Here is a 27,120-nt window from a genome sequence, read left to right as displayed (position 1 = left end):
ACGCGTCGCGAACTGTGACGAGAGAGCGCGAATGATGGGAGACATCGCGACGGAGCGCAAGCACGGTGAAATGTTACCGAGTACTATACGCGCCATCATTTGCGGGCCGTCGAATTGTGGTAAAACCAACGTTCTCATAAGCTTGCTCGAGAGTCCGCACGGTGTACGTTTCGAGAACGTGTACGTATACTCGAAATCGCTGCAACAACCGAAATATCGATACTTGGAAAATTTACTAACATCGATAGAAGAAATCGGCTACTTTACGTTCTCCAACAACAGTGACGTCATTCCACCGAGCGAGGCACGTCCCAATTCGATCTTCGTCTTCGACGACGTTGCGTGCGATAAGCAAGATGCTGTGAGAGAATACTTTTCGATGGGCCGCCACTCGAACGTCGATTGCTTCTATCTCTGTCAGACGTACGCGAGGATACCTAAACATTTGATACGCGACAATGCGAACCTGCTGATTCTGTTCAAACAGGATGGTACCAACTTGAAACATGTTTACAACGATCACGTGAATACCGACATGTCATACGATGAATTCTGTGCGTTATGCCGCGATTGTTGGCAGCGCGAGTATGGATTTCTAGTGATAGATAAGGACAGTCCGCTTATCAATGGGCGATACAGAAAGGAATTTAATACGTTCGCGGTACCGTAAAGTGGTTAATCGATGTCGATACGTGGAGCAGGCAACATGGATAACACCAAAGATCGCGAGAAAATAGCGAAACAGATTGCGAAAACGAGCGATTCGATTCGCAAAAAATATCGCGCTTTAAAAATTGGTAAAATAGCTGAAGATACAGCGTTGGAGAAACGCTTCAAGCCCATCGTCGAACCTCTAAAACAGATTGTTGAAAAAACCGAGGAATCTCAATCGATTGAAAGAGAAGCAAAGGATCTCGGTATTAAGAAAAAACAAAAACGTGAAGACAGCGATGACGACAACGATAACGATATTACTACTACTACTGACAAGGATTCATATTGGACGGATGTTGGATGGTTGAAATTAACGCCGCAGTCTAAAAAACAACGTACAACGAAAGAATTGAAAGCCGCGTCAGATTCACTCGTGTTCGATACGATTACACCGATACAATCATCGAAAGATCTACTGAAAGAACCACCGCTGTTCCTGCAAAAGGAAGATGTTTTCGAAACAAAAGACGCCAGTGAACCGTCATTCGAAACAACCATCAAACAGAGTCTGCAAACGCAACAAGGTCGAGAAGCGTTGCATAATCAGCTGGGACCATTAGGGCAAAAGTACGTAAGCCCTCTTCTCGATGATAATGGAAAAAACGATACATTTGATCGCGTATACGGTGTTTATTTTGATAAAGACAGTGGTGCGATGCTTGGTGACAAGAAATTTGACGTTGACAAAAATGACTCCATAATCATAGACAATGTGAGATACAATGGTACACCAGGATTGTACGAATTGATCTTCAAGAGACTTCCCGATGACGCGGTTTTTACCGAGGATGACAAACAAACGTATAAAAGTATATTGTTAACAACAAATGCTCATAGACGTGGTCACAGCGCCCATAATCCCATCAAGGGCAATAGGGGATCGAAGTATATTAACATCATCGCTCCGCTCGTATCTACGTATGGAAGTAGCGGGCGTAAAAAGGGTGCAGGCGTGAGCAATATACCAACCGCCATGAAGTTAAACGACAACAAGATCGATTACGTGCATTGGGACGATCCCAACGAACTGGTGGATCGACTCCGATTGCTCGACGCTTCGCACCGAGCTGGTAACAACGCTCACGACAACGAGATGCTGTCGATCATCGAGGAACTTCGCGAAGCCGGCATTATTATAAATTAATCGCGTATCGATGAAACGAGCCAGTCGATTAACGTCAGTGAGGAAAAAAACAATTTTAAATTGTATATCTTATCTTTACTATTAAACATCGTTGAAACATGCGATCCGATGGACGTGAAAAAAATATTAGCTCCGAGAGGCGACGACTCGTTGAGGAATTGCACGCTCCGGCGAGGAGAAATTTTCCACGAAGACGTGTCATAATTCGGGGATACGACGATCTGTGGCAGGCTGACATCGTCGAGATGCGTCCGTACTCGAGTTTCAACAGAGGTCATCACTACATACTCACCGTCATCGATGCGTTGAGCAAGTACGCCTGGGCCGTACCGCTCAAGAGCAAGGTCGGAAGCGAGACGGCTAACGCTATCGCCGAGATAATTCGAGAGAGCGGAAGATGCCCGAGAAACTTGCAAACGGATATGGGAAAGGAATTTTACAATGCTGATGTGCAACAACTCTTGAACAAACACAACGTTAATCATTATTCCACGTATACGGTGTTGAAGGCATCGATCGTCGAGCGATTCAATCGCACGCTTAAGAACGACATGTGGAAGATGTTTACGCTCAACGGCACTTACAAGTGGGTCGACGCGCTACCGCGTCTCGTGTCAGATTACAACGCGCGCAAGCATCGTACTATCGGCATGCGACCCGTTGACGTAACTCCCGCGATCGCCAAAAGACTCTTGGATACGGTATACAGCGCGATAAAGATCGCAGGTCCAGCAAAATTCAAAGTAGGCGAATCGGTACGCGTGAGCAAGTACAAGACACTTTTCGAAAAAGGTTACACGCCAAATTGGACCACCGAGGTGTTTAAGATCGTTAAAGTGCAACGTACTAATCCCGTAACTTATCTGCTCGAGGATTATCGCGGAAAATCGGTCGCGGGTGCGTTCTATGAGCACGAATTGCATCGCGCGACTCATCCGGACGTGTATCTCGTGGAGAAAGTACTACGCAGGAAGGGAGACAAGGTTTACGTCAAGTGGCTGGGATTCGATAGATCGCATAACTCATGGATAAACAAAAGCAGTGTGATTTAAATCATTTTTTTTTATTTTTATAATGTATTAAAAAATAAATATACACTGTATACATGTATACAAAGAGTTTTTTATTATTGTTTTCTTCCATTACATTTTTTTAAACTATACATGTATGTAACTTACGAGAACACATGTAAAATTATATGTATTAAGCCGAGTATAAATTAAAAAAATCGAAGAGAGAATTAAAGCTAATTCCTCAGCAGGATCTTGGTTGCTATTATAAATTATATATAAAATAAATTTGAACAACTAAATTTGAACAACTAAATTTTATTGTAAAAACTACATATAAAAATTACATATAAAAACTACAAAAAATACATACATCTATACTACATATATAACAGTATAAAACTACAAGAATACATACGTTCATACATACATACACAGATATGATACATAGGTACATACATACATACATACATACATACATACATACGTGCATATATGCATCATATAAACTATATAAAAATATAAAAATATATGTACATTGTATAAACATGTATATATATATATTACAACGGAATCCGCCAATGTCCCCACGGTAACGTCTCCGTCGAATCCGGTACGATGTATCGTTTGTCGTCGTACGGACTCAGAGCGATTTTCGACTCGGACACCGTGTATACTTGGTGTAGCTTGGATCTTATACACGACTGGCGACGAGTCATTTCGATCTCTTCGTTCAAGCACCGCGTATAATCGTCGAACGTTATTGTTCGCGTTACGACGTTATTCTTTACACCTTTCGCCTTTTTAATGTCTTTTCTACCGTCCACCCTCACCGCGTACATCTTCGCTCTGAGTCCGACGAATTCCGTCATTATCGCACCGTTATTCTCATCCTTCATTAGACCGGGTACTTTTTTATTCGCGAGAGATATCCCGTACGCGTTGTCCGTCGGATAATCGCTCGTATCGAATCTAGCGATATCGCGTTTCATCGCCTCGTACACATCATCGCACTCGATGTGGTATACGAGACTGTCCGTGTCGGTGTACATGATCTTACATTTCTCGCGATACAGCGGTGACATGTATTCGTGGTGAAATTCGTACAAGCAGATTTTCGATATGTCGAGTATACACATACCCACGTAAATCGGCTTGTTGAATTTTACCTCGAGTTTACGCATTTCGACGGCGATTAAGTTTTCCGCAAAGACGCTGCGGCTATGGAAATTTGGTTTCGCGATCATTGCCTCCGCGCCATACCGTCCGTCCCATTTGGTCAAAAGTTTAACGTCGACGTGATTGCGCACATTTTCCATTGTTTTACCGAATACCGCGTTGTTCATTAATTTGTACAAATTTTTCTCAAAATCATTTTTCGCGTACGTTCTAAAGTGTGTATTGAGTTCGATGTAATCGCGAAGCCAGGCGGATTGAGCAAATTGTAATACGCGATGTATCTTTGCGATACGAAGACCATGGCGCGTACATTGCTGCAGGTTGCGATAATGGATGACGTACCGCTTCTTATCGTATAACGTCGCGAGAAGTTTATCCTGCCGCGTGCCGGGTGGTTTATCGCGCGCCGGACAGAAAGGTAGGTCAGTGTGTCGATCGTGTAAATGATGCGGATACTCGAGATCGACCTCGAGAATATAACCCGTAGACGAATCCGGAGCGATCGCGCTCGCGTCAAAGTTCTCAACGTCTTCCATCCATCGAAATTCGGCATAGGGCAGCGGTTGACACATCGCCCATCCGTACAGATTATTTACGTCAAAGTACATAAGGTATGATGACGGTTTCGACGGGTCGTACGAATGCATGTACTTGTTATTGGCCTGCGCGTATCTGCCGGAACATTGACTGAGACCGCCGCGTATACCGCGTTCGATAAACATAACCATATCGATGTCGGTGAGCAACTCAAATTTTACGCGCGTATGTTTCAACATGGCGTCCCACGTGAAACCTGGCAATGTGTAGTAATGCGCGGGATCGAGTCCATAACTCGCGACGCAACTTTCGCGGAAATTTTCGAAAACGTCGGCCAATAACAAGACATCGGTCTTGAGATATAGATCGCTGTATTCACCGAGCGTTCGGATGGAGAACCGCTGCCAGACGTTCGCGGCGTGCGCGTAGTCGTTCTCCGACACCGTGTCACCGGTCAACGAGCTATAGAACGATTCGCGCGGTGGTAGGTGCGTGTCCTGCAGCTTGTCCGCGCGATCCACGTATTCGTACGGAAAGACACCTTTGCGCGTCAACAAATCAAAATTTTCGTTTGAGACCGTGGAAAATTCGGAACGTAAAATTTTTAATTTTTCTTTCGTTAGAAAAGATGCCAATTTATCAAGGCTGGTATTTAAAAATTTGTACGAATCTATGAACCGCAAGCGTACGCAAGTTCGCGAATCTGATCTCTCGGTGGTATCTTTAACGTGTTTTGTAAACGAAATATATTTTTCTTTTGTTATCGGCAGCACGTCGATCCTGCCTTCGAACGCCGTAGCTATTTCCGTGATGATAAAGTGCGCGTCATAACCGGATAAGTTGTGAAATACTATGGGAATGCAATACGAATCTTTATAATTTAGATTACAATTTAAGTGCGCGGGACCACGGTAACGACCGGTAAGATGGCAATGATCGCGTACCCGCGTGTCATCCGACGCAAATGATTTCTCGCAAATGTGACAACGCGTCGCGCTACGATATGCCTCCCACTGCTCTCTCGACAACGTTTCCATGGGGACATTCGCGGATAACAGAATTTTTATTTGATGCGCCAAATCTTCGAGTTGCCGAACGAACCACGCAACGCAATCTTCGTCGCGACGAAATCGATATACCGACAACGCGTCGTCGTACGAGCATCGCACGTAGTATCCGATGCTAAATACCTCGTGCTGCTGGTAGGTGTACGATGCGTCTTCCCTCTCTGCCGGTTCCGTTCGCCGTAGTACGCACTCCAAGTCCGCGTAAACGATGAATGGAAGTCGTTCCTTATTCGTGTGGTTCTTAAATTCGAGCCACTTGTCGTCCTCGCTCGGCAGTCGGATGGCGCAATCGTTCATTTTTTCGCAGTCCGTTGTATGTGACTGCAATCTTTCAGACGAACTGAAGTAATGTAGACATCTGCAAACGGAAAATATGATTTTTAGTATTTAATAAACAATTTTATAAGAGAAATAATAAAATTTGTTAAAATACATACCGGTCGCAAAAGTATTTCTTGCATTTCTTCTTGTTTATTTGCGAGCTCACAAGACGGGACAGATCTTTGATGTACGCAAAGTGCCCCGCGTTGTCGTCGCGCGGATCCTGCACGTACAATAAATTTGCGTGCTTCTCCATCTTCCTTGATGTCAGCCGTATCGGGAGAATCTCCTTTTCCTTGATACCGTAGACGTTGATTGAGATGTCGTTGAGATGTTCGAACTTTTTAATTTGATTCAACGTCATCGGAAACGTAATGTCTTGGAGATTTAACACCGTCGTATAATGTGGATACGATGATTCCCGATTTGTATGCCTTTCGACCGGATGCAGAGCCGCGACCACTGACCATGCGAAACACGCATTATCCGTTGACTGCACGTTACTTACCGCTCGCTTTAACATAATTTCCCGCGGTAACTCGATGTAACATCCCGCATGCATTGGATTATATTTGTTCACGTTTATAGTCAAATTTAGAATTCGCGACAACGCCCATCCACTGTCGCGTTCTTGGAATTCTTCGAGCGACGCCAACGTGGGTTCGATGACGTGCTGCTCGTACCACTCGTCCACATTTGACACTCGAAAGAGTTCACTATTTTTAGTGTTTATACTTTTGTTCGCGCGTTTATCGCCCGTCACAAACTCGCCGTTAAATGCAGTGTTCACTTTCACACTATCGTGTCTTTGTACAATGTCTCGCACTCGCTCGAGCACTACACCACCAGCGTCTTCTAAAAATCGTCGCGGCTCGATATAGTCCACATTGATTACCGCACCAGTCAATATACGGTTTTCAAATGCCGTATCAATCTCGCGCCAAACGAGAGATCCATTGTCTCTACTGGTGCTCGCGTACTCACCACCAACGTGCACGAAACGTCTTTCTAGTTGTACCTTTGCACCCGCGAGTCGCGCGATCCTCGCCACCGCAGATTGTCTATTTGCAACGGTGAGTCGAGGACGCTTAACACGACTAAGTTCTTCGAGTTGTTCGATGCACTCCTCACATCGTTGCAACCACGCGAAACACTCCACCAAGGTAGCGACTTGGCTGCACTGTTCCAGCAGCTCGCGTTCCACTCGCTCTAGGTGTTCCATATTGCAAAATCGTGATTCTTTTAAATTGTTGTACTGTCTCATCAAAAAACAATTTTACATTTTTTTACTTTTTTTTTTCTTTTTTCTATAGCTGCTTTAACTCGAAACCAGTATACAAAGCGTTGTATTTCCGCCATGTCCGGAGATTGATGGGAATAGAACAACCATATATGATTATCGCTTCTTGGAATTATCTCTGCTACTTTTTGCCGCGAGAGAGGTAGTAATATATTGTATGCGTGTCCTCTATAATGATAATATGTGCACGCTTCCAGAATTATTTCCGCTCTCTCAGAAGGAGCGGAGAAGCAGAGAGTCGAATTGTAGCGTCCCTTAACTCTTGGACGAGAAATCGGGAAATGGGGAGTTGAGGTATAGTGTCTCTTTATAAAATACACCGCCACGTTCACTGATAGATGAGAGATTGAATCCCATAACGGAGAACTTGTTAATTCTTCCAATGATCTTTCCATATTGTTTTTATATCACATCACACTCTTCCACTTGCATATGCCTCGTTCACAATGTTGTCTTTTTTTCAATTTGTGCAAATTGGGCACATGTTGCATGGCATTATCATACAGACGGACTGTTGGCAATTGGAGCAAAATCGGCTGTTTAGCGCATTGAGAGTATCTATCTCGTGCTTCCTAACGGCATTCAATACTCCAATATCAGTGTCCGCCAGACGAACCATGCATTCGGCACACAGAGTTAATGCACCACCCGTTGAATAATAAAATTGTATTGAACAATACTTGTTATTATTATTCAACGCAAGGAGTTCCGAACGGGTAACAATTTTTTCTGCATAATCCGTAAGGTCATCACTTTGATCACTTACGTAATTGCTATCGTCAGACAATGCGTGCTCTTCGTCTTCAATATCAATGTCAATATTGTCAATATTGTCAATCTCTATTTCTTCTTCATTTTCAAACACTTCGTCCACTATATTCACAAAGTCTTCCTCATCCATATTAAACACATTTTCTATATTTAACACATTATCCATTTTCACCGTCAACTATTTTTTCACACACATTAGACTTCCATCTACTGTGATCCTGCACACCGCATGACCCATTATATATCATCGACAATTTCTTTGTCCCTTGTCGGAGCATCATTATAGGTCTCCCCGATTTGTTTATAGTAACCGGAGTATCGACGCTTCTCTTAACACGCCGCGACACGTACGTCGATTTCTACGAAGAGCTATCTTTTCACGGGCTCTTCCTAGAAAAAAATTTGAACGAATCGCGCTCCTTTGCGAACATGTCGCTACATGTTTGATTGCAACAATGAAATTCTTAGAAAAAAAGGGGGAGGGGAAAGGTGGGGGGGATTAACGGTTTGCCATGTCAAAAAAATTTATGCGATCAGTCCTCCTCCATCGAACGATCTGCACGACAAAAAAGGTACTCCGCTCCTCCATCGTTCGAACAACAGGCAATGTATTCCGCCAAAGGAAACAGTGCATCGTACAATGGCGAAAAACAAAAGAAGGAATATAACGCGTAAGTTTCACCTGCATTTTTTTTTTATTTTTTTTTCTCTTTTTCAATATTGTGCAATATTATATATTTAATTTCCACAGTATTTCGGTGGAGCGTCGCGCGGTGCGCTTACTGAGCAGACGTTACGCTCTGACGGCCACGGGTTACAAATTTCTGGAAATTGGAATCAACGTTGGTCCACCGAGCTACGTGGAGATCGCTCTGGGAGATCATCGGGGACAGGAATTGATACTGTCTCTCGAAACGTGGAAGGGACTCTACGAGCAGCGATGGAATATCTATAAATTGCTGCGAAATGATTACAAAGACAATTTTATAAACGTCGGACCGTTAACCGTCAGAATTTGTCTGATGAACGACGTTACACTCGTACGTCTTGAATCTTTGAACGTACGCGTAACGATGATCGAATCGACGTTACGTCGAATGTTTGCTCTGGACGAATGTATCGATGTGACGTTCGATCGACTCGTCAGATTCGTCGATACGATCGATACCAAGTATACGCGATTCTCCAACATCGCGTCTGTTGTAACAGATCCCGAGGAAGTGCCGAACGCGATACGGGATTGCGATACATTCGATAGACGTCAACTCGTCGATTGCGAGCTGTTAGCTTTAGTTTTTAGTATATAAGAAAAACATATGTGAATAAAAAAATTTCACACTTACAAATGTATTCAATTTGTTTAAAAAATATCAACATATATAATATGCAAAAAAACATGTATTTCTTTCATTTCTTTCTTCCCCATCATAAAATAATTAGAAAAATAATATTCTCCATAAGAGAGAGAGCCGCAATGGAAGAGATAATACGAGAGAAATATTTATTTTTTACTCGGCGGCGGTGGCGGCGGCGGCGGCGGCGGCGGCGACCCCCCCCCTCCCCCCTCTGACGTCATGTCCACGCGTCCAATTCGTTATTTATCTTTTGGCAATTATTTATCACGGTGCTCTGAAGGCATCAATCGTCGACGCTGTTTACATTCAATGGGTCGCCCAACACGCGCCGTCCCCCCCCTCCCCCCGCCCCGGAGCTCCTCGGTTGCGCGCCGAAACCAATAACAGAAGAAATGTACTTGTTTTAACATATAATATACAATAAATATTCAATAACACAATAATCACCCAATAAAATAAACAAAAAAAACGAGACAGATATTTATTTTTTACTCGGCGGCGGCGGCGGCGGCGGCGGCGGCCCCCTCCCCCCTCTGACGTCATGTCCACGCGTCCAATTCGTTATTTATCTTTTGGCAATTATTTATCACGGTGCTCTGAAGGCATCAATCGTCGACGCTGTTTACATTCAATGGGTCGCCCAACACGCGCCGTCCCCCCCCTCCCCCCGCCCCGGAGCTCCTCGGTTGCGCGCCGTTCCCCCCGCACACCCGCACCCCCCTCAACGCTTCTGGGTTAGAACCCGCCTTATATTCCTACTTACGTGAGATGAAATGAGGCGTTAACTTATGCCACGACACGTTACGATGCGTAATCTGACCGCCAGACATCGTCCGTTTCCTCGAACACCCTCGGAGTATCGTGAGCAATTATCTCTCTTTCACGGGGTCAATTGAGTTTGATCTACGAAAGAAAGATGACACGCGTCGCGCTCGTCCAGCATGAATAATCGCACGGCCGTACGGCCCTTACACTTCCTGTCGGATTTGTGCTCCTAATAGGACTCCTCGGGAACGCGTAAGCGCGCACCTTCGTGAACGGCGAACGCTCTTCGTTCTACGGACAGACGCCTTCTTGCTGGCGCACCGTTGCGTCCGTCGTAAAATTGCCTCCTCCTCGTCATCACAATTGATCGAGTCGGTAAATAGCGCATCTCCGACTCGGACTTCCAAGCGAGACGCGTGCAACGACCTTGACGGATAACGAGAACCGTAGGAAGAGAGTGCGACCTGCGGTTATACCACATACGATGCATGCGAGATCGGGAAAGAGATCATTTTTTTTTTTATTTGTCATATCTTGATGATAACATCCTCGTCGTAATGATCAATGTCGACTTTATTTCCCTCTCTCTCTCTCTCTCTCTCTCTCTCTCTCTCTCTCTCTCTCTCTCTCTCATGGTGTATGTCTCATGTGTGCGCTTCATGTAACGCCCCAGTTAATTAGGAGACCTATCCTACGTCATCTGAAATTTCACGCCAGAAATCTCGCGTTTGTGACCACGAAGACATCACCGACTCACGATAACATCTGATGCGGATGCTTTCAATCACGCACGGCTTTTGCCATCTCTTCTGCACAACATAGGAAAAGTATCAATGTCAATCAAGATTAATGCGGATTATTAATTTGTTGCGACGTATTTCTCTTTTCAGAAACGTATTTATTACAAATACACGCATTCTTGAAGAATGTTTAAGAAAAATCTATAATTTATAACAAATATTGTATTTTAAAAATTATAACATCGATATATTTAATATAATGTTTAATTTGATCTAAAAATACACGATCTTTTAAATTCCATCACTCTCATTTTATCTCATTTAATACCGATTTTGTTAAAGAAGGTATCAGAGATAGCATCGATAGTCTATTTTCGTTCTTTATTTATATCCGTACTGTTGAATATAAATACGGAATGATAAATGATTCGATAGACATTTAATATTTATAGAGTTCGACGACATTCAGTATTTGTCGATCTAATTTGATATCGTTTAATTTTCTTTTTCGAGATCTTTTGAGGTATATATTAGGTATTAAATTATTTCATAGGTTCCGACTACTACCACTTTTGTTGTTAGAATCAATGTCACTATGGTGATCTTGTCTGTTATTGCTATTAATATCATTATAGATATCGATCATATTGACAAACTCGATATATACATTCATTTTACGTTTATAATATTCGTTTAGTAATTTATTTTTTATTATTAAGTCATTATAGTGTTTAATCATTTTATTCTTTCTATGAGTTTTTTAGAAATACAATAATCATAGATATGGCTTCACAAAATAAATTTTCTACAATAATTTTACTCAATTCATAGATATAATTATCTAAACTAATATAAATGTTAATTAATCATTTTTATTTCTTCTGTTTATAACAAAAAAAGCATTGAAAAAAATAATTAAAAAAATTTGGAATGTTTGAGAAATTAGAGAAAAATTATGTAATTAATATTAATATTAATTTAGTGTTTAGCACAATGATTTTAAAATTTCGAGATATTTAGAGATTGCATAAAGTAAAATATTATAATTTGATAACACGTAATTCGTGATTAAATATTTGTCTTGAATTTATATATTAATTCAACGAAGAAAAATTATTTGACCCTGTTCGCCAATGTCATCTGATTTTATTATTTTAAAAAGGCATATTGTTGAGATTTTGCTTTTAGATAAGATTGCTTTAGAACGTCCCTTCTTTCGAAAAAAGTTCAAGGAGTACCTAGAAAAAAATAACGTTTCGAAAGGAAACAATCAGCATCGATGAATGATCGGGAGATCATCACAGTGATCGAACGAGAGCTATAACCGCGGAACTCGCTAGCGCGAAAAGAGAAGAGAGAACGAGTGATTGCGACGGAAGATCGTCGTATGGGGAGGAAAAGAGCGAAGAAACGTTAGAGTGTGGCGCGCGAGATGAGATCGCAAGATGAAAGTCAATAAAACCGAGTAATTTGAATTTTCGATATAAATCTTCTCTAAAAATGTAATTTCTCTCATGAGATGATCGCGAAGTGCCATCATCTCGTTGATGATGATGATGTGGATTATCCTTGAACGCTAAGCGCTTATTCCAGCTTATTCGAGCTTTTTAACTCTGGCGGGCTTAGCGCTGTGCGAACACACACGAATCTGCGTACCTTCGTTCACCGTGGTCCAGATGAGATCGCGGCTCTCTCGCGTCCAGGCCGCGGGGCAGGATGTGACGTCAGAAGGCCCCCGCCGAGCTGAGCACCGTCCGACGGACGGCGGCTGCGAGTCAATTGTCTTCTTTCACACTGACACACTGGCCAAATCCCCGCATCGACACGGCCGTTCACAAGTATTCGCACGCACGCACACACGTGCACACACCGCGCGCGCGCACACACACACTCGAGGTCCGTCCCTCCTCCTCCACCCGCGTCCTCCTCTTTGTCCTCTTCCTCCTCCGGACTCCTGTTACTGCTGCTGCCGCTGCTGTTGCTTGTAGCAGCAAGTAGACACTAATTTATTAATGCCACTCCGACCACTATACTCTCCGTTACTCATTACGGTTTATTGACTTTCATTGCGATCTCGTCTCGCGCGCCACACTCTAACGTTTCTTCGCTCTTTTCCTCCCCATACGACGACCGATCTTCCGCCGCAACCACTCGTTCCCTTTTCCCTTTTCGCGCCAATGAGTTCCGCGGTTATACGACGCGCTCTCGTTCGGTCGCTGATCATCCACCGATCGATGTTGATTGTTTCCCTTTCGCGTTACTTTTTTTCTAGGTGCTCCTTGAACTTTTCTCGAAAGAAGAAGGGACGTTTCTACAGCGATCTCATCTAGGGGCAAGTGTGTGATCTTCTAAATGAACACCCTGAAACCGAATTCATAATGTATTAGTGAAATGGGGTAGCAATCGTTACTGTGATTTATTCGAATTTATTTCCAATTATACTGATAAATAAAAATATTTTATGAATAGGTTCCGGGTAAACTTTTACATAGACAGGCGCGATTTTTCCGATAACGATAAATAGAAATTTTTTTTACGATTACCTCTTTTACGCGCTCTCTTCCGGCGATTAGTATCATAAGAGTTTTCACAAGATGGTCTCGAAGCAGCGTGCGCTTTCCAATGTGAGAAAGGGGTCGTTGAGTCGAATCGATAGGGTGTGTATTATGAAGTAAATAATAGCACAGGGCGTGCATTTATAAACGACGCGTGACGGGTCGTGTATGGCTGACAACGAATTATTATCGGTATCATCATATTACAATCCTATTTCTATTATTAAAGACGATCCACCGATATCGTATCTCGTGAATAACGGAGCGATTTTTACTTTTACGAGGGGGGGCCAGATGTGAGCTTCTAAATCGAGCTCAAAAGTATCGATATACGTCATTCAAACTTATAGATCGTAAAGATTAGGAAGGAGGTTTGTTTGAAGATGTAGGACCTCGTTGACATCATACTTTCCGTCTTGCAATTCTTGATATTCGCGGCCTAGCGTGTTTACCGATGCCACTCCTCTCTCTCTCTCTCTCTCTTTCTCTCTCTCTCTCTCTCTCTCTTTCTCTAGTCGTCGGAAGATCGATATATCGAACAAAACCGACGACTGGGTCATCATAAAGTGTTCATGTTTTTGGTTCGGAGTAACGTCTTGTAAAAAAGTACAAAGATATTTCGAACATGTCGGAAAAATGTCGAGCCTTTATCGTTTTGCGATAAAAAAATTGATAAGGTTTGCGCTAATTCGAAAATTTTTCGATATTTTAATATAATCGCGAAATGAAAAATATATCGCGACGGAGAAAGCAACTGCGATCACCTGTTAGATAATACATGTGCGGACAATATAGTTAGGTCTCCGTGAAGATAGAGAACGATCTATAAGCTTTTCCGTTGAAAAGAATATTTCTAGTTGTAGTCACGCACGTAATACAGCAAATGACTCACACCACGTGTCGAGTCTCGTTGTCCCCGGACTTTTATACGGTTCGGGAGAGACGACGTCTCGTGGCATATGATACTATTGTTTGAATAAAAGTGACGATTTGCATGGAGGAAGTTGGTCGTGTAACCAGCTATAAGCTACGGAATAAACTACACGAAAATCGTGAAAGGAATTGATTAGTGAGTGACGATAAGGAGTTTCTGACTCAGGCGCGTGACTAGTTGCCGAAATTTAAGCGTTTTCTCTCTAAAATGAAATTTATTTAAATTTCTTCTTCTTATTAGAAGAAAAATTATTTAAGTAAAAGAAAGAACGTATGTGAACGATGTTACTAATATTCTTTTTGTCATGTTAATTTTCATAGAATGATAATTTATGATAATTTAACAGTGTGGAATGTTTGGCGTATGTGTCAGAAGATCTTTTCTTTTAAACAAAAGTAACTGGATTAGACTTGATATCTTTGTGTTCTGTGAATATTGTTATGAATATCGTCATGACGTTTTCGTATTTGTATTGTATTTTTGTATTTTCGTAAAAAAATACTTTTACGATAAATACGGATTATTACTAAATTTTGAAAAAAATTGATGTATCTTCAAAACACATATTTTTATTAATTTAATGATAAATAAATTGACAATGAATATATAATTTATATAATCGAACTATTTTTTTCGAGCTATTTTTTAAACGCGTTGGAGATATATAGTTCACATTCCACAGATATCTTTGAAATATAAAATATCGTCGTTATCAGGAAAGTATCATCGTCTGTGCATTTCGATGGACATGAACATTTCAAATTTATGTAAGGTAAATAGAAATGATCTGTTGAAACCAGATCCACGGTAATACGAAGAGCGCAACAATTAGCACCACAGAAGAAACGCAAGTACTAAGTTTCCTCGGCGTAAATGTACAATAATATCATGCAAAGCGAGTTATTTTTTAGCTTAAACTACAAAAATTTTATATTTCTGTTGACAATTTCGCGCATTATGCGCGAAGTCTAATCTTTTATAAAGAAGATTAATTAAAACTTTTTTAAACGTTCTTAATTGAAATAATTACTCCAAAAAATTGTGCATAAAAATATTGAATTTACGAGATGTTTCTTATTTTTATTGAAGCTTTATTGTGAAAATTTGAATTATATTTCTAAATTTTAAATTGTGGAAATAATTGAAACGTTATATGTCACGATTTGAAGCTTTATCGCAGATTACTAGCAATTAAGGTCATCTCTTATTAAGTCAAAAGATACGAGATTAACCCGAATGTGTCGGGTTATAATATTTTTCCTCTTTACGAAATTGACATATATCTATACTTCCTTGTTATGAACGAGAAACACGTGAGGAGTCATGCACTAAAAAATAAATGTCAGTTTCCTAATCGTATTATGTTAAATTTATACATTAAAGAGAATAAAATCGAGAGAATGGCAAGTATACATATTCCGTATTTAAATTATCAATTAATTATATTTATATCGGTCTTACCGACGATTTTGTCTTCTTGAAAATTATTTGCTCCAAAAAAAATCACTCACTTATCGTTCGACGAAGATTCGCAATATTCAATAACAATCGATCGATCGAGATCTTTGGGTATTTGTGCAATCGCGGAAGATGTGTCTCTTAAGAACGAGAAGGAAGTTCCCCGCTCACTTTCTGTCGGGAATTTTGGAAGAAGCAGGAAAATCGCGGGAAAATCCGTCTTCCGATCGCGTTTTCGAACGTGAACGGATTGAACCGCGTCCCGACGAGTCCCTCGGCGAGAGAGAATCTCCTCTTCTTTTTCGGGGGTTCCCTCTCCCTCTTCGCGCTTCTTCGCCGCGTGCGGCTCCTCAAGTACGCGGCGCGACGGAATCGCGCTCACGACTGGCATATTAGCTTCACTCTCCCCGTGCTCCGGTCGTGCTACCAGGCTTTTCCTCCACCCACGTACCCAGTTGCGTATCATCCGAGGGTACCGCGAACTCGTTCGATATTTGCTTCCTCCGAGTTTATCGAATCTTTAATTAAAAAAAAAAAAAAAAAAAAAAAAAAGAGTCATAAGAGATTTCGAGGAGAAAACGCTATTTTTGAGAAAAATTTTAGAATAGAATTTTATAAAATTATAAAAGAAGAAAGAAAGATGAAGTAATAGTAAACTATAGACGCAACTTCTTAGTCTCTAAGAACTTGCGTATAATACATTTAAGTTACAAATTTTCATTGACCAACTAAATAGATGCAATGAGAAAGAGTACGTCGATCCTTGAGAGTCGGTCACGCAAAGTACATGTACGTTGACGACTTTGGTGCGAAGACACCAGTCGAGAAATCAGAGTTAATTAACTTGCACCGAGGAATCTCAGACTGGTGGAAGTCGCACGTATGCCCCGCGTCGTGAGAGATGTTAGAAGTGTAATAAATAAAACTGACAACGAGATAATAGACAAATTGGCCCTAAACACATCCGACTCGTTAGCGGAGTATCAGAAGGTCGGGTTTTGTCAGTGTGGAGGGAGACGATCGCACTTTCCACCGTCTCGTTCCAGAAGGAAACGAAGATGGTCAAATGCTTCTCGCAAAATGACAGCGAGCTTCCAAAAAAATTTTTGCCTTTTAATCGTTGCACAATTACTTTATCGCTTAGCGTCACTCTGAATAATTCCTGATAATGGGAACAAATATAAAGAGGGTTGTCGACCTGTCGCATTTGACGCGCTCAGCATGTGATCACTGTCAAGCGCAATTCAGTATAGCCTTCCATGGTAGGACGAACGATGAGATTTGAGTCGGACAATTACTTCTAAACCGGATAAGTGTCTTTTAACCAAGAATTAGCAGTCAGCTATCTCATCGCATTTATTTTCTTTTCTCGCCTTACCTCGTTTTGTATCTGCTTAAGACGATAAAAATTTGATTCATGTTACAAAATAATTATAATATGAAATTATAATAATTATATATGTGAAAAATAATATTAAAATGTAGAACATATGTTATATATTTTTTATTTTTATCTAGTACATATTAATTTTTATTTTGTTAATTATAAAGTTTGATATAAGAATAAAATAAATCTACAATTAATAAAGTCCGTAATAAATTCTCTGAAATAGATTTTATTAATTATTATGTTACGTCAGATGTTGCGAGTTGTAGATTTAATTTTTAGAAACACATGAATGTTTTAAAAATAAAAATGCAATATAAAATAAATAAAATATTTTTATATTATTTATATATTTTGTAACTAGTAATTCTTTTTACGCGAATTATATTTATTAAATAAATAATAATAATAACTAATACGTTTGATAAAGAAAGTATATTTTAAGGAATTATAAAAGCCAAAATTTGGATATAATTAACAAAATAATGGATGTATTCTGATAAATGATAGATGTATTGCTTACAATAACTTTTATTGTAAAAATATTGATAGTGTAGTCACTACATTAAAAACGATTCTTCCGCAGCTATACAGCCAATTCAAACGTATCATATATATCACATCATATATATACTAAACTTCCTTGAAGCCAATTAGACGCAAACTGTTTGCGATTAAACGCATAACGTTCATGCGTTTCCTTAGTACAAAACGAGTTTTCACACTAACGACATTCAAAGTTGTTTTTACAAACATTTCTCTTGGCAATTACGTATATCAAAATGATCACATAATCCGATAATGAGACATATAGACACTTCAGAGATAAAACGAATATCTTATATTTAAATGCATGCGAAGTTCAATGTTTTTTTTGAACAATTTTTGAGTGAATTTTTTAAATGGAAACAGGCACGATTATTAATAATAAGCGATTGGCAATCCAAGAACTTGTACAAGTTCTATGGAAATAAACGATAGCAACAGTTGTTTTACTTATTAGATCATAGTATTCTTTTGCATAATTCTTATAAAAATCATGAACACTTTTTAGCTCTTTTTGATTGATATAATAAATTATATTTCGATAAGCCAATGAATCTGATATTTGTAAGCTCAAGGTCATGTATGATAAGTTTTCCATTCGTACGCGATGATACAAGTTATGCCTTGACCTTACAAATATCAGATCCATTAGCATTTTCACCGATGCGCGATCATACTATTTAACTTCGTATGCTTTCTTCAGGATTGCTATTTACGCATGTGTTGCGTGTCATATGTGCAAAGATTTAGATCAGTATTTATAGTTGTCAATTATTTTTGATAAAAAGCGTAATTAATTATGAAATTTATGATTAATTCTAAACGTATATTTATAAATAGTTCTTCAATTATTTGGATTATTACTTCGTGGATTTCTATTTTGTGGTTCGTTTAAGAAATAGATTGTTTTTTTTAATTAAAATATTTGTGAATAATCTTCGATCTTTTTTAAAGAAATTTCTTGTTGATTTTTTAATTATTAGACCAAATTAGATTAATTAGACAGAAATACATGAATTATAAAAAACCATATTCAAATTGAAATTTATACTTTTGTGTGTTTGTAATTTATAATTGTTCAGGTGTACGTATGTACACGATATTTCAACAATCTGATGATTGAGTACATGAGCATTTTAATGCATAAATCAAATTTTAAGCATCATGAATACAAACAAAAAAAATATTATAAAATAAAAAAAGAAAGCAACGTATGGGGATAAACCATTTTCTTATTTTATTGTCATAACTTTTCTAATAACATGAAATTAAAATAGAAAACTTTATTTAGAATGCATACTTAAATATGAAAAAATATGAAAAATATAAAAAATATGAAAAATATAAATATAAATATTTTTCGTATCTTGACACACGATTGCAGAAGGAATGGGACAATGTCTGAAAATCTTTCTTTATGTCCTTTATTTCTATGTGTTTTCAAGGCTAAGCAAGTCTCTTATCTCTGTGCACGTTACATAAAAGCGTGTACAACATATATGAGACCACTTACGCTCGATACATAAATCTTCTGTGCCAATTAATTCGCGAATCAACTATAAATGGGTCGCAAATGAAAATAAAGAGCTGACGAGTAATAGAATTCTGCATGTTCTAACGCTTAACGAAAATCCAAATCTGATCTTCGTGTAAGCGAATCTATATTAAATAGCTGTCAAGGTCTCTACTTATTTTAGGAAACACGCAATGTTTTGCAATGCAATTTTCATCGCTGTATCTGAAAATGAAAATCTTTTTGGCTTATAGAATACGTTAAGACCCGAAAAGAATTAAATGAAGGGTTTTAATTTTTTAAAATACTTTTTCAATCATATTTTAATGTTTATAATCATATTTTTATAATCATATTTTAATTATTATATTTTTAAAATATGAAACTAGGAAATTATGATGGAAAAATAAGAAAATAAATTATTCTTCTTTTCTTATTTGTTATAGATCTCTTGGCTAAAATGTTCTTATTTTCAATTTATTGATTAGCTTAATCGAAGGAACGATGAACTAATTGTTACTAATCATGTCAGATTCATTATTGATGCCTAGGTTGTTTCACTTAACACTATTAACGGTCGTTTAAGAGATCGAGCGTAAGATTGTTACTGCACGCGATAATTGTTGCTAAAATATTTGACCCACATGTTACGTCATTGGTTCACATCCTGTTTAGCTTCTTCTTACTGGATTTTTATTTGCATTTGCAATATCAGATTGTTTAACAATCACATGGTTCGTATATCAAGTAGATCGCGAATGATAAGGATTCAAACCAGTTTCGTATCAGCTAAAAGCTTTACCAGAGCGATCATTTAATATTCTAAGCTAGAATGTAGCTTTATCATTGAAAAATAATGTTCAAAATGTTTTTGTATTTTTCAAAGTTTATGTAAATGAAAAATTCAACACGTTTAAATTTTAAAAATTATTTAAATATTTATAAATTTATTTAAAATTTTATTAAAAATTTTCAAATTTGATCTTGTCAAACGAGATTTAATGTCATAGAGATGTATTCAATTTTATTAAATATTTCTCTGCTAAGTAAAATTTATTTCGATTTAATTTAAATTTTAATACATATTTTATTCTGTAAGATTTACTTTTGTACATTACAATATTTACAACAGTTTGTAAATTTTGATTTATTTTTTATGACTATATACAATTTTTTAGTACTAAATTATATTTAACATGTAAAAAGTACTCTATATTTACTATTGTTGATAATATTTTTTTTTTATTATAAATTAAACTTTAGTTACCATTACAGATGGCGTGGAATGCTTTAGCTGCAGAAAATTTCTTTCACTTAATCCTTCTCCTAATCTTCGTCAGATGGCAGTAGCACACATAATCGGTGAGATTTTCAAATTGAAAGTAGTACAATTTGTCCATTTTATATGTTTCTGGTAAAGAATAAATATATATATGCATTATAAAAAAAAGATAATAAAAAATATTATTTAATGAAAATTATACTGAGAAAAGATAAAAAAAAAATGTGATCTTATGAGATCTTAAGATGTGAACTTAAAAGATAGAATAATTCCGAATCTTACGCAATAAGATAGAAGGCTTATAGGTATCGTGCTTATACACATCAAAAGTTATTTATGAGAAATTACGTTCAGCAAGGAGAAAGAAAAATATACAGTGTAACGCTTACGGTGCGTCACTTGCGCTACTTCTCATTTACGTCTTAATGAGCCTCAGATTCCAATATCTCCGGGACAGGAATGTTTGTGCGCGTTAATAGCCTCGCAGGTCGTTAATTTATGAACTTTATTACAATCGATGATGGACACGAAGGTGCGGCGAAATGTCCACCGTCGTCGGTCATTCCATTCGATTAGAGACGTACGATAAATTTCCTCTTAAATATTCGCTCTAGTGAACAATATGCGAGATGAGGTCCATAATTATCAACGTCGACTGGTGCTAAGTATGAGTTAACTCTGAACTCACTACTACTTATGCTTCGTAATCATCAATATGAAAAGAAATAAGGAGAAATTATAACATAGATAAATTGTTAAAACATTGATCTTTGTTTGAACATTAGGATATAAGAAGAATATAAGGTCTTATATTTCTTTATAGATATTAGGTTTATAAAAAAATTACTCTTTTCTTATGATTTTTTAAAAAATGTTTGAATTATAAGCAATAAATCTAATGTGTGGACACGCGAAATTGTTTGATTTATAATAAAAAAATTTATTTCTGAAAGATTTTTTTAAATTTGAATCTCAATAAAGAATTTTGATTTTAACATAATAATAGTTTTGCAAAAACTAAAATCCAAAAAGTTCTAATCTTATATTTAATTTCACTAATTTTACAAAATTACTAAATTTTATTTAACTTGTAATAATGACATGATTTTTTTGGTTAGAGTAAAATTAGAGTTCCTTTACACATACATGTCTATATATAATGGTTAAAGAATTAATCTTTTTTCAAGCCAGATGAGATGATTACATACGATCCCTAATAATTTTTATTAACGTTAAAAAAATGTATATTTTATATATATTTTTTTATCATTTTCCATAAATGAGCAAAATTTTTACTTTCTTTTCTTACTTTGTTATTTCTGACTTTGCTCAATGTAAAACTCTTAAATCGACTATTTTGAGAAGAATCTGTCAACGACTGCAAGATTTAATCCGTATAACGTAGGTTCGTTAACGACGCGTCTATCCTACGTGCAACTTCCTGAGAAGTCCAGGCAGCCCTTACGTCTCTCCGCTAATTATTAGCCGAGCGCGTGAATCGCGTGACCAGCGTCGTCTCACAAGAGCCGCGAACCCGGAACTATTTCCTACATGCCCGGTTCTCCCCGCTCCTCTGTCTATTTTTTTTTATTATTCTAACCGTCGGTCGGTCGTCGTCGGTGAGAGGTACGACGCCGTTCTTGCGCCTAGGTTCTCGTGGGCGGAGCCGTACAGGAACACCGCGGAACAAGTGAAATGGTATCGCGTTCGGGGTCCCAGATAGAAAGTATCGCGGTCTCTCAGCGGGGCACTCTGTGTCCGGCATACTGGAACGGTCTACAGATTAATCCTTAAAGACACCCGAGAGTGTCCTTTCGAAGCATGAAATGAATTTTATTAATTAATTTTCTGAAGAAATAACAGAATAACATAAATTAAAATTAATCTTAACGGTAAGTAAACATTTAATTGGAAAATTAACTACGATTGACCAATATTAATTAGAGAATTTAAGGTAAAAGCTAATTTTGATTGTTTTACGTTAGTAATTCAAATGTATAATTAATTTTAATTTTATTCAAATTTTTATCTTTTAAACTTAATATCTTTTTTTTTTTTTTTAGTATAATTATGTAGAAAATAAATTTGAAGAATTTAATTCAATGGCAGTTATGGAAATGAATCTAAATAATTAAATCGTAATGTTGTACCTTATATTTATTTAGCAAAATTACATAAGAAAATCTTTTATTTCTTTTTCTCGCCTATAAAAAAATTTACTATAGCCTTATAAGATTTCAATATAGAATGCTACAAATAGCAAGAAGGTATATGACATAAAAGATATAAAAAAAATTAATCCGTCTTATGTCATCGCCTCTCAACTTCTGATAATCGGCGGGTCATTGAAATGTTATTGAAAAAAAATAGGCGCCCATCCATATTCGGGGTATGTTACATAAGAGCAATCAACAAACTCATTCACGATGATGACTTGTAAGCCATTCGGCGGAGAGCCGCTCGTGAGGAAGAATAGCTTTATGCGGCTTCGAATACGCGTAATTGCCGCGTGGACTTAGTGAAATCGGTGCATTCAACTTACAATTACGTGCGCCAGCTCGCATCGCGCGCAACACCGACTCGGGGAAGGATCGTGACCTTTATCAGCAATGAGGCCCGCGCGAGTTGGCGAGTAAAGAACGTTATTCTTGCACCTACGGATAGTATTTATCTATCGTGCAACGGCGAATTATATGTAAAAACCGACATCTCACCTTTTCGCGCGTTATGCGCCTTGCTTCGCTAGGTGTTGCCCAATCGGAAAGCGTTTCTTCGCTTATATTTGTGTTACTCATCGATATCCGCGCGTCAAATCACTTGCCCACGCTCGCCGATATCCCGACGGCTGCTCCGTTATGTAAACGAAAAAAGTGTTACGCTACCGCCTAGTTTTCCTCACGCGCCCAGATCCGCCGCAATTTCTGGCTGGATTACGCAACTATCTGACGCTTTCCATCGACTATATTTGCAAAGGAACTGCCCGAAAACGCGATAGCGTCACGTTCTCATGACGCACACGTTTCTTCCGCAGAAAGATGTAGCAAAAAATGCATTATTGCAAAAATATTTAGCAGCGTAATAAATTATGAATAAATTATCGGAAAAATGATTGCTACGAAAATTTATAACTTTTACAAATGATAAATTTATTTATTTTTTTTGTTTGTCGATAATTTTTCTGTCTAATTAAAATCCCAATCATTTAATAATATATGTATTGTTGGATTCATCAATAAATTTCCAATGATAACCTCAGAATCAACTTTTGCAACAAAGTGACTAATCAGTGATTAATCAAGAATCCGAAAAATATTATAATTCCATTTTTTAGATATTTTTAATTACAATTGTGTGTGTTTTAATATTATTTTTTATTAGTAACACATCATAGAAAAGTAACATAACATTAATACGTGTAACTTCATTCTAGTCTATTTAATATCTTATTCCTATTGTATTATTGGCTGACAAAAAACTGTTTGTCTCTCTTTTTCAAGAAGAATAAGTTATTGTCCCGAAGAGATACAGTTTTTACGGTCACAGTACTTCGTTCATCGTTGCGAGTATTCTTTTCAGAAGGAGAAGGCGAAAAGCAAAACCGTAAGAATTCGTGTTGCGTGTCGTGGAAGACATATATTTTAACAAAATCGATCGATCTTGTCCCATTATATCAACGAGAGGATATCGCGGCCGCGGGAGCACCAGAACTTCCCGGCATCGTGCTCTCTCTCTCTCTCTCTCTCTCTCTCTCTCTCTCTCGCCCTCGCCCTTGGGCCATACGGCCATATATGAAACGTTGGGCAATCCCGGCAATCGTCGGACGTGGGTGGCGTGGTGCGACTACGGTGTACCGTTATACACGTTACACCCACCTTTATTCTATAATATAGATCAGAGACGAACGAGAGATTCGCAGCCGCGTGCATAAACCCTCTTATATCATCGTCCGCCGTGCGCCGTATTGAACGTTTCATTACCTTTGCTTTACATAAGCCGCACCGGCGACGGGAGAGGAACGCGTCTCGACCGTTCCAGGGAGAACTCTCTTAAGGCACGACGGGACTCTCTTACTCGCGCCTCCTCGCGCAAAAGCAGCTTCCAGCGACGGGCTCGAGCCGGACCTTGCCGCGAGTGACATCACGCGCTTTTGCGTTTGACATTTGATGACCACTCGGGGAGAATTCGAAGTGTGCACTTACTCGTGTGCGTTTATTCAATGAAACTTAGGCGGACCTTGTGCCCAATTATAATTGCCTTATTCGCGAGATAACTCGTTTCGCGTCAATTTGAAAGAATAATCAATTGTGATTTTAACAATTAATAGAATCACTCATTTACGTATTTTTCAAAGGAAGAAAAAAATCGTGTGGTTAAAAGGAAAACTACTGCTGATTTACACATATCTGCATCTAATCAGGTGGTACATTTGAAATTAAAAGCATTGAAAACGGCGGCTTTTCCCGGCGTTGCGGGAAACGAGAGTCGCATATTCCCGGACGGAAGAGATAAATAAGATAATGAGGAGACAATTTGCATAACAATAATTTTGTTCGTCTCGAGGACGCGCGAATCTATCGCTCGCTCGCTCGTTTCGTTCTCTCGCTCGCGCTCTACGCTCCGGCGAGATGCTCGGCCTACGATCGGCCGAGTAGCGCTGAATCATAGGATAAACATAGTCGAGACGTGCTCTCTTCCTGAACTTTGCATGCGTGGTTACGATGCAACGTCGCGGCAAGCGTCCGGCATAGCGTTTCCAGCGGTTAACGAACGCGTTTCTGAGGGACAATGCCGTGCAGCCGCAAGCCGATCGATTCCGGTCTCTTCTTCTTCTTCTCTCTCTCTCTCTCTCTCTCTCTCTCTCTCTCTCTCTTCTTTCTGCTCGCCTCTGGCAACATGCCGTCGACATGCGTATCGCAGGAAGGAAAAGTCTCTCTCGCGGACGACATATAAATTAGGGTCATCTCTGGCTACCGGTTCGTCGGAGCTTTCCATCCACCGGCCTTTAAATTTCTGTCAACTTCCTCGTAAAATTCCGCGCAAACATCTCTCCTTAAAAACGTATAAACGTATATCGCTGCGTCATTATCACTATAATGCCTCATTAAGAAATAAGTTAAGAAGCGAGAGTAAAGTATAAATAAATTTTATATATATATATATATATATATATATATATATATATATATATACAAAAGTGGAAATCTCTTCGCTTTGTTCGCGAAATAAATGTGCATGTGAAATTAGTTTAGTTTCTTAAAATTAAATATTTGCTCTTTCTTATTTCTACTTTACACTTTCTTATATCCCGAGAGCTGCTCGATATTACGATACAGCTATTATTACATTCCCGGGTAAAAGCAAAATATCATCGTGTATCTGTTTAACATGTAGAAGTAAAAGTAAGAAAAAAGTATTTATGTATATATTTCAGTTCGATATACGCTAATCCGACCAATAAAATGGTAATTTCGAGAAAGCTAGGAAAAGAGTTGGGGAAATATGTATGTGTTCCAGGCACCATTTCAGCTACGAAAGTATCGGTAATAGGACGTCAATTTTCATTCACGTGTATCCTATGGGCTCACACGCACGCATTTCGCGCACCCACGTCCACGTGTGCAAACACCTGGAGTTTGCGTTTGCGCGTTGTTTTATTATTTTTTTTTCCTCACCGCAAGAGAAAGTGCGGTGCGACACCTTTTCCCATGCAATTAAGCTCGTAAGAGACCAGGCGAGGCGCTCGGCAGGCGATATCCGCGTTCAAAGCTTCGTTCACGACCTATCGTTGAAATCACTTAAGCGTGCGATACGTGAGTCGATTGTCGTACAGATAATTCGAGACTCTTTGTAAAAGAGTTCATTCACTAGTCTTAATACTGAGTCTTAATATTGAGATAGTAGTCTCGAATAGTAAAAATGTACATATATCATCTATCTTTGTCTTCGTTACACAAATATATTAAAAAACGAATTAAGTGAAGCTAGAACAAAGTTTCTTGAAACGCAAATAATTAAAATTTCGATCAAAAATCAACATTATATGAATTAATGTAAGAAATGCATGATTACTTCCGTAAAATTCAGCCATTAATTTATTATTTGTATCGAATATTCTATTACTTATATTTGAAATTAATTTCAATAAGCTAGCTCTTGTAGTACGAAATAATAATACAATGCAATAATACTTCAACTGTCAGAATAAATTTAAGATACAAAGAAAATCGGAACATCGGAATATCTTGTAATTATTCCAAAATCTTGTAATTAACTCGTGAAATATTTTGTGAAAATAAGAGTTATCTTATGATCTTTTGGTTATGTTCCTGATAATGCTCTTAATATAACATACATAAGACCGCGCGTGCAATAACATAATTGCTATCGTCTTGAAAAATTCAATATCTTACAGAATAAAATTATTAAATATTTTATTCTTCATATTTAAAATTAATTTAATATAATTATAATAATAATATAATAATAAATATAATATTGCTATTGTCCGCGCGAGTCTTCTGTGGCCGAGTGGAGTCGAGCCG

General features: G+C 38.3%; 3 protein-coding genes across 11 annotated transcripts in view; 1 reads left to right on the top strand and 2 right to left on the bottom strand.

The window, feature by feature from the left end:
- Positions 1 to 16,222, bottom strand: part of axo (axotactin) — a 43,640-nt gene extending 27,418 nt beyond the window's left edge. For all 9 annotated transcript variants that reach the window (XR_016139389.1, XM_089077457.1, XM_089077452.1 and 6 more), the window contains exons 1-2: positions 15,854 to 16,222; positions 12,560 to 13,264 (exon numbers count right to left, since the gene is read on the bottom strand). The gene's annotated coding sequence lies outside the window, so the exon portion shown is untranslated. The remainder of the gene's footprint in view (positions 1 to 12,559; positions 13,265 to 15,853) is intronic.
- LOC148936609 (uncharacterized) lies at positions 5,334 to 7,867 on the bottom strand. Its single transcript, XM_089076091.1, has one exon. It carries the CDS (start codon positions 7,234 to 7,236, stop codon positions 6,076 to 6,078), a length of 1,161 nt encoding a protein of 386 aa, XP_088932217.1. The 5' UTR covers positions 7,237 to 7,867; the 3' UTR covers positions 5,334 to 6,075.
- On the top strand, positions 8,328 to 9,567 carry LOC148936608 (uncharacterized). Its single transcript, XM_089076092.1, has 2 exons — positions 8,328 to 8,714; positions 8,795 to 9,567. Exons 1-2 carry the CDS (start codon positions 8,650 to 8,652, stop codon positions 9,348 to 9,350), a joined length of 621 nt encoding a protein of 206 aa, XP_088932218.1. The 5' UTR covers positions 8,328 to 8,649; the 3' UTR covers positions 9,351 to 9,567.
- Positions 16,223 to 27,120: the final 10,898 nt, after the last annotated feature.

The sequence above is a fragment of the Pogonomyrmex barbatus genome, unplaced genomic scaffold (genome assembly GCF_055798465.1).
Source record: "Pogonomyrmex barbatus isolate J1 unplaced genomic scaffold, ASM5579846v1 scaffold2, whole genome shotgun sequence".
Taxonomy (NCBI): Eukaryota; Metazoa; Arthropoda; class Insecta; order Hymenoptera; family Formicidae; genus Pogonomyrmex; species Pogonomyrmex barbatus.
The sequence above is the reverse complement of the archived record's forward strand: the minus strand, read 5'-3'. Positions and strand labels throughout refer to the sequence as shown.

Bases quoted from the DNA above. Each gene is read 5' to 3' on its own strand.
- LOC148936608 (XM_089076092.1), top strand. From the start codon at position 8,650: ATGTATTCCGCCAAAGGAAACAGTGCATCGTACAATGGCGAAAAACAA. The intron at 8,715-8,794 runs GTAAGTTTCACC...TAATTTCCACAG, and splicing joins CAAAAGAAGGAATATAACGC to TATTTCGGTGGAGCGTCGCG.
- LOC148936609 (XM_089076091.1), bottom strand. From the start codon at position 7,236: ATGAGACAGTACAACAATTTAAAAGAATCACGATTTTGCAATATGGAA.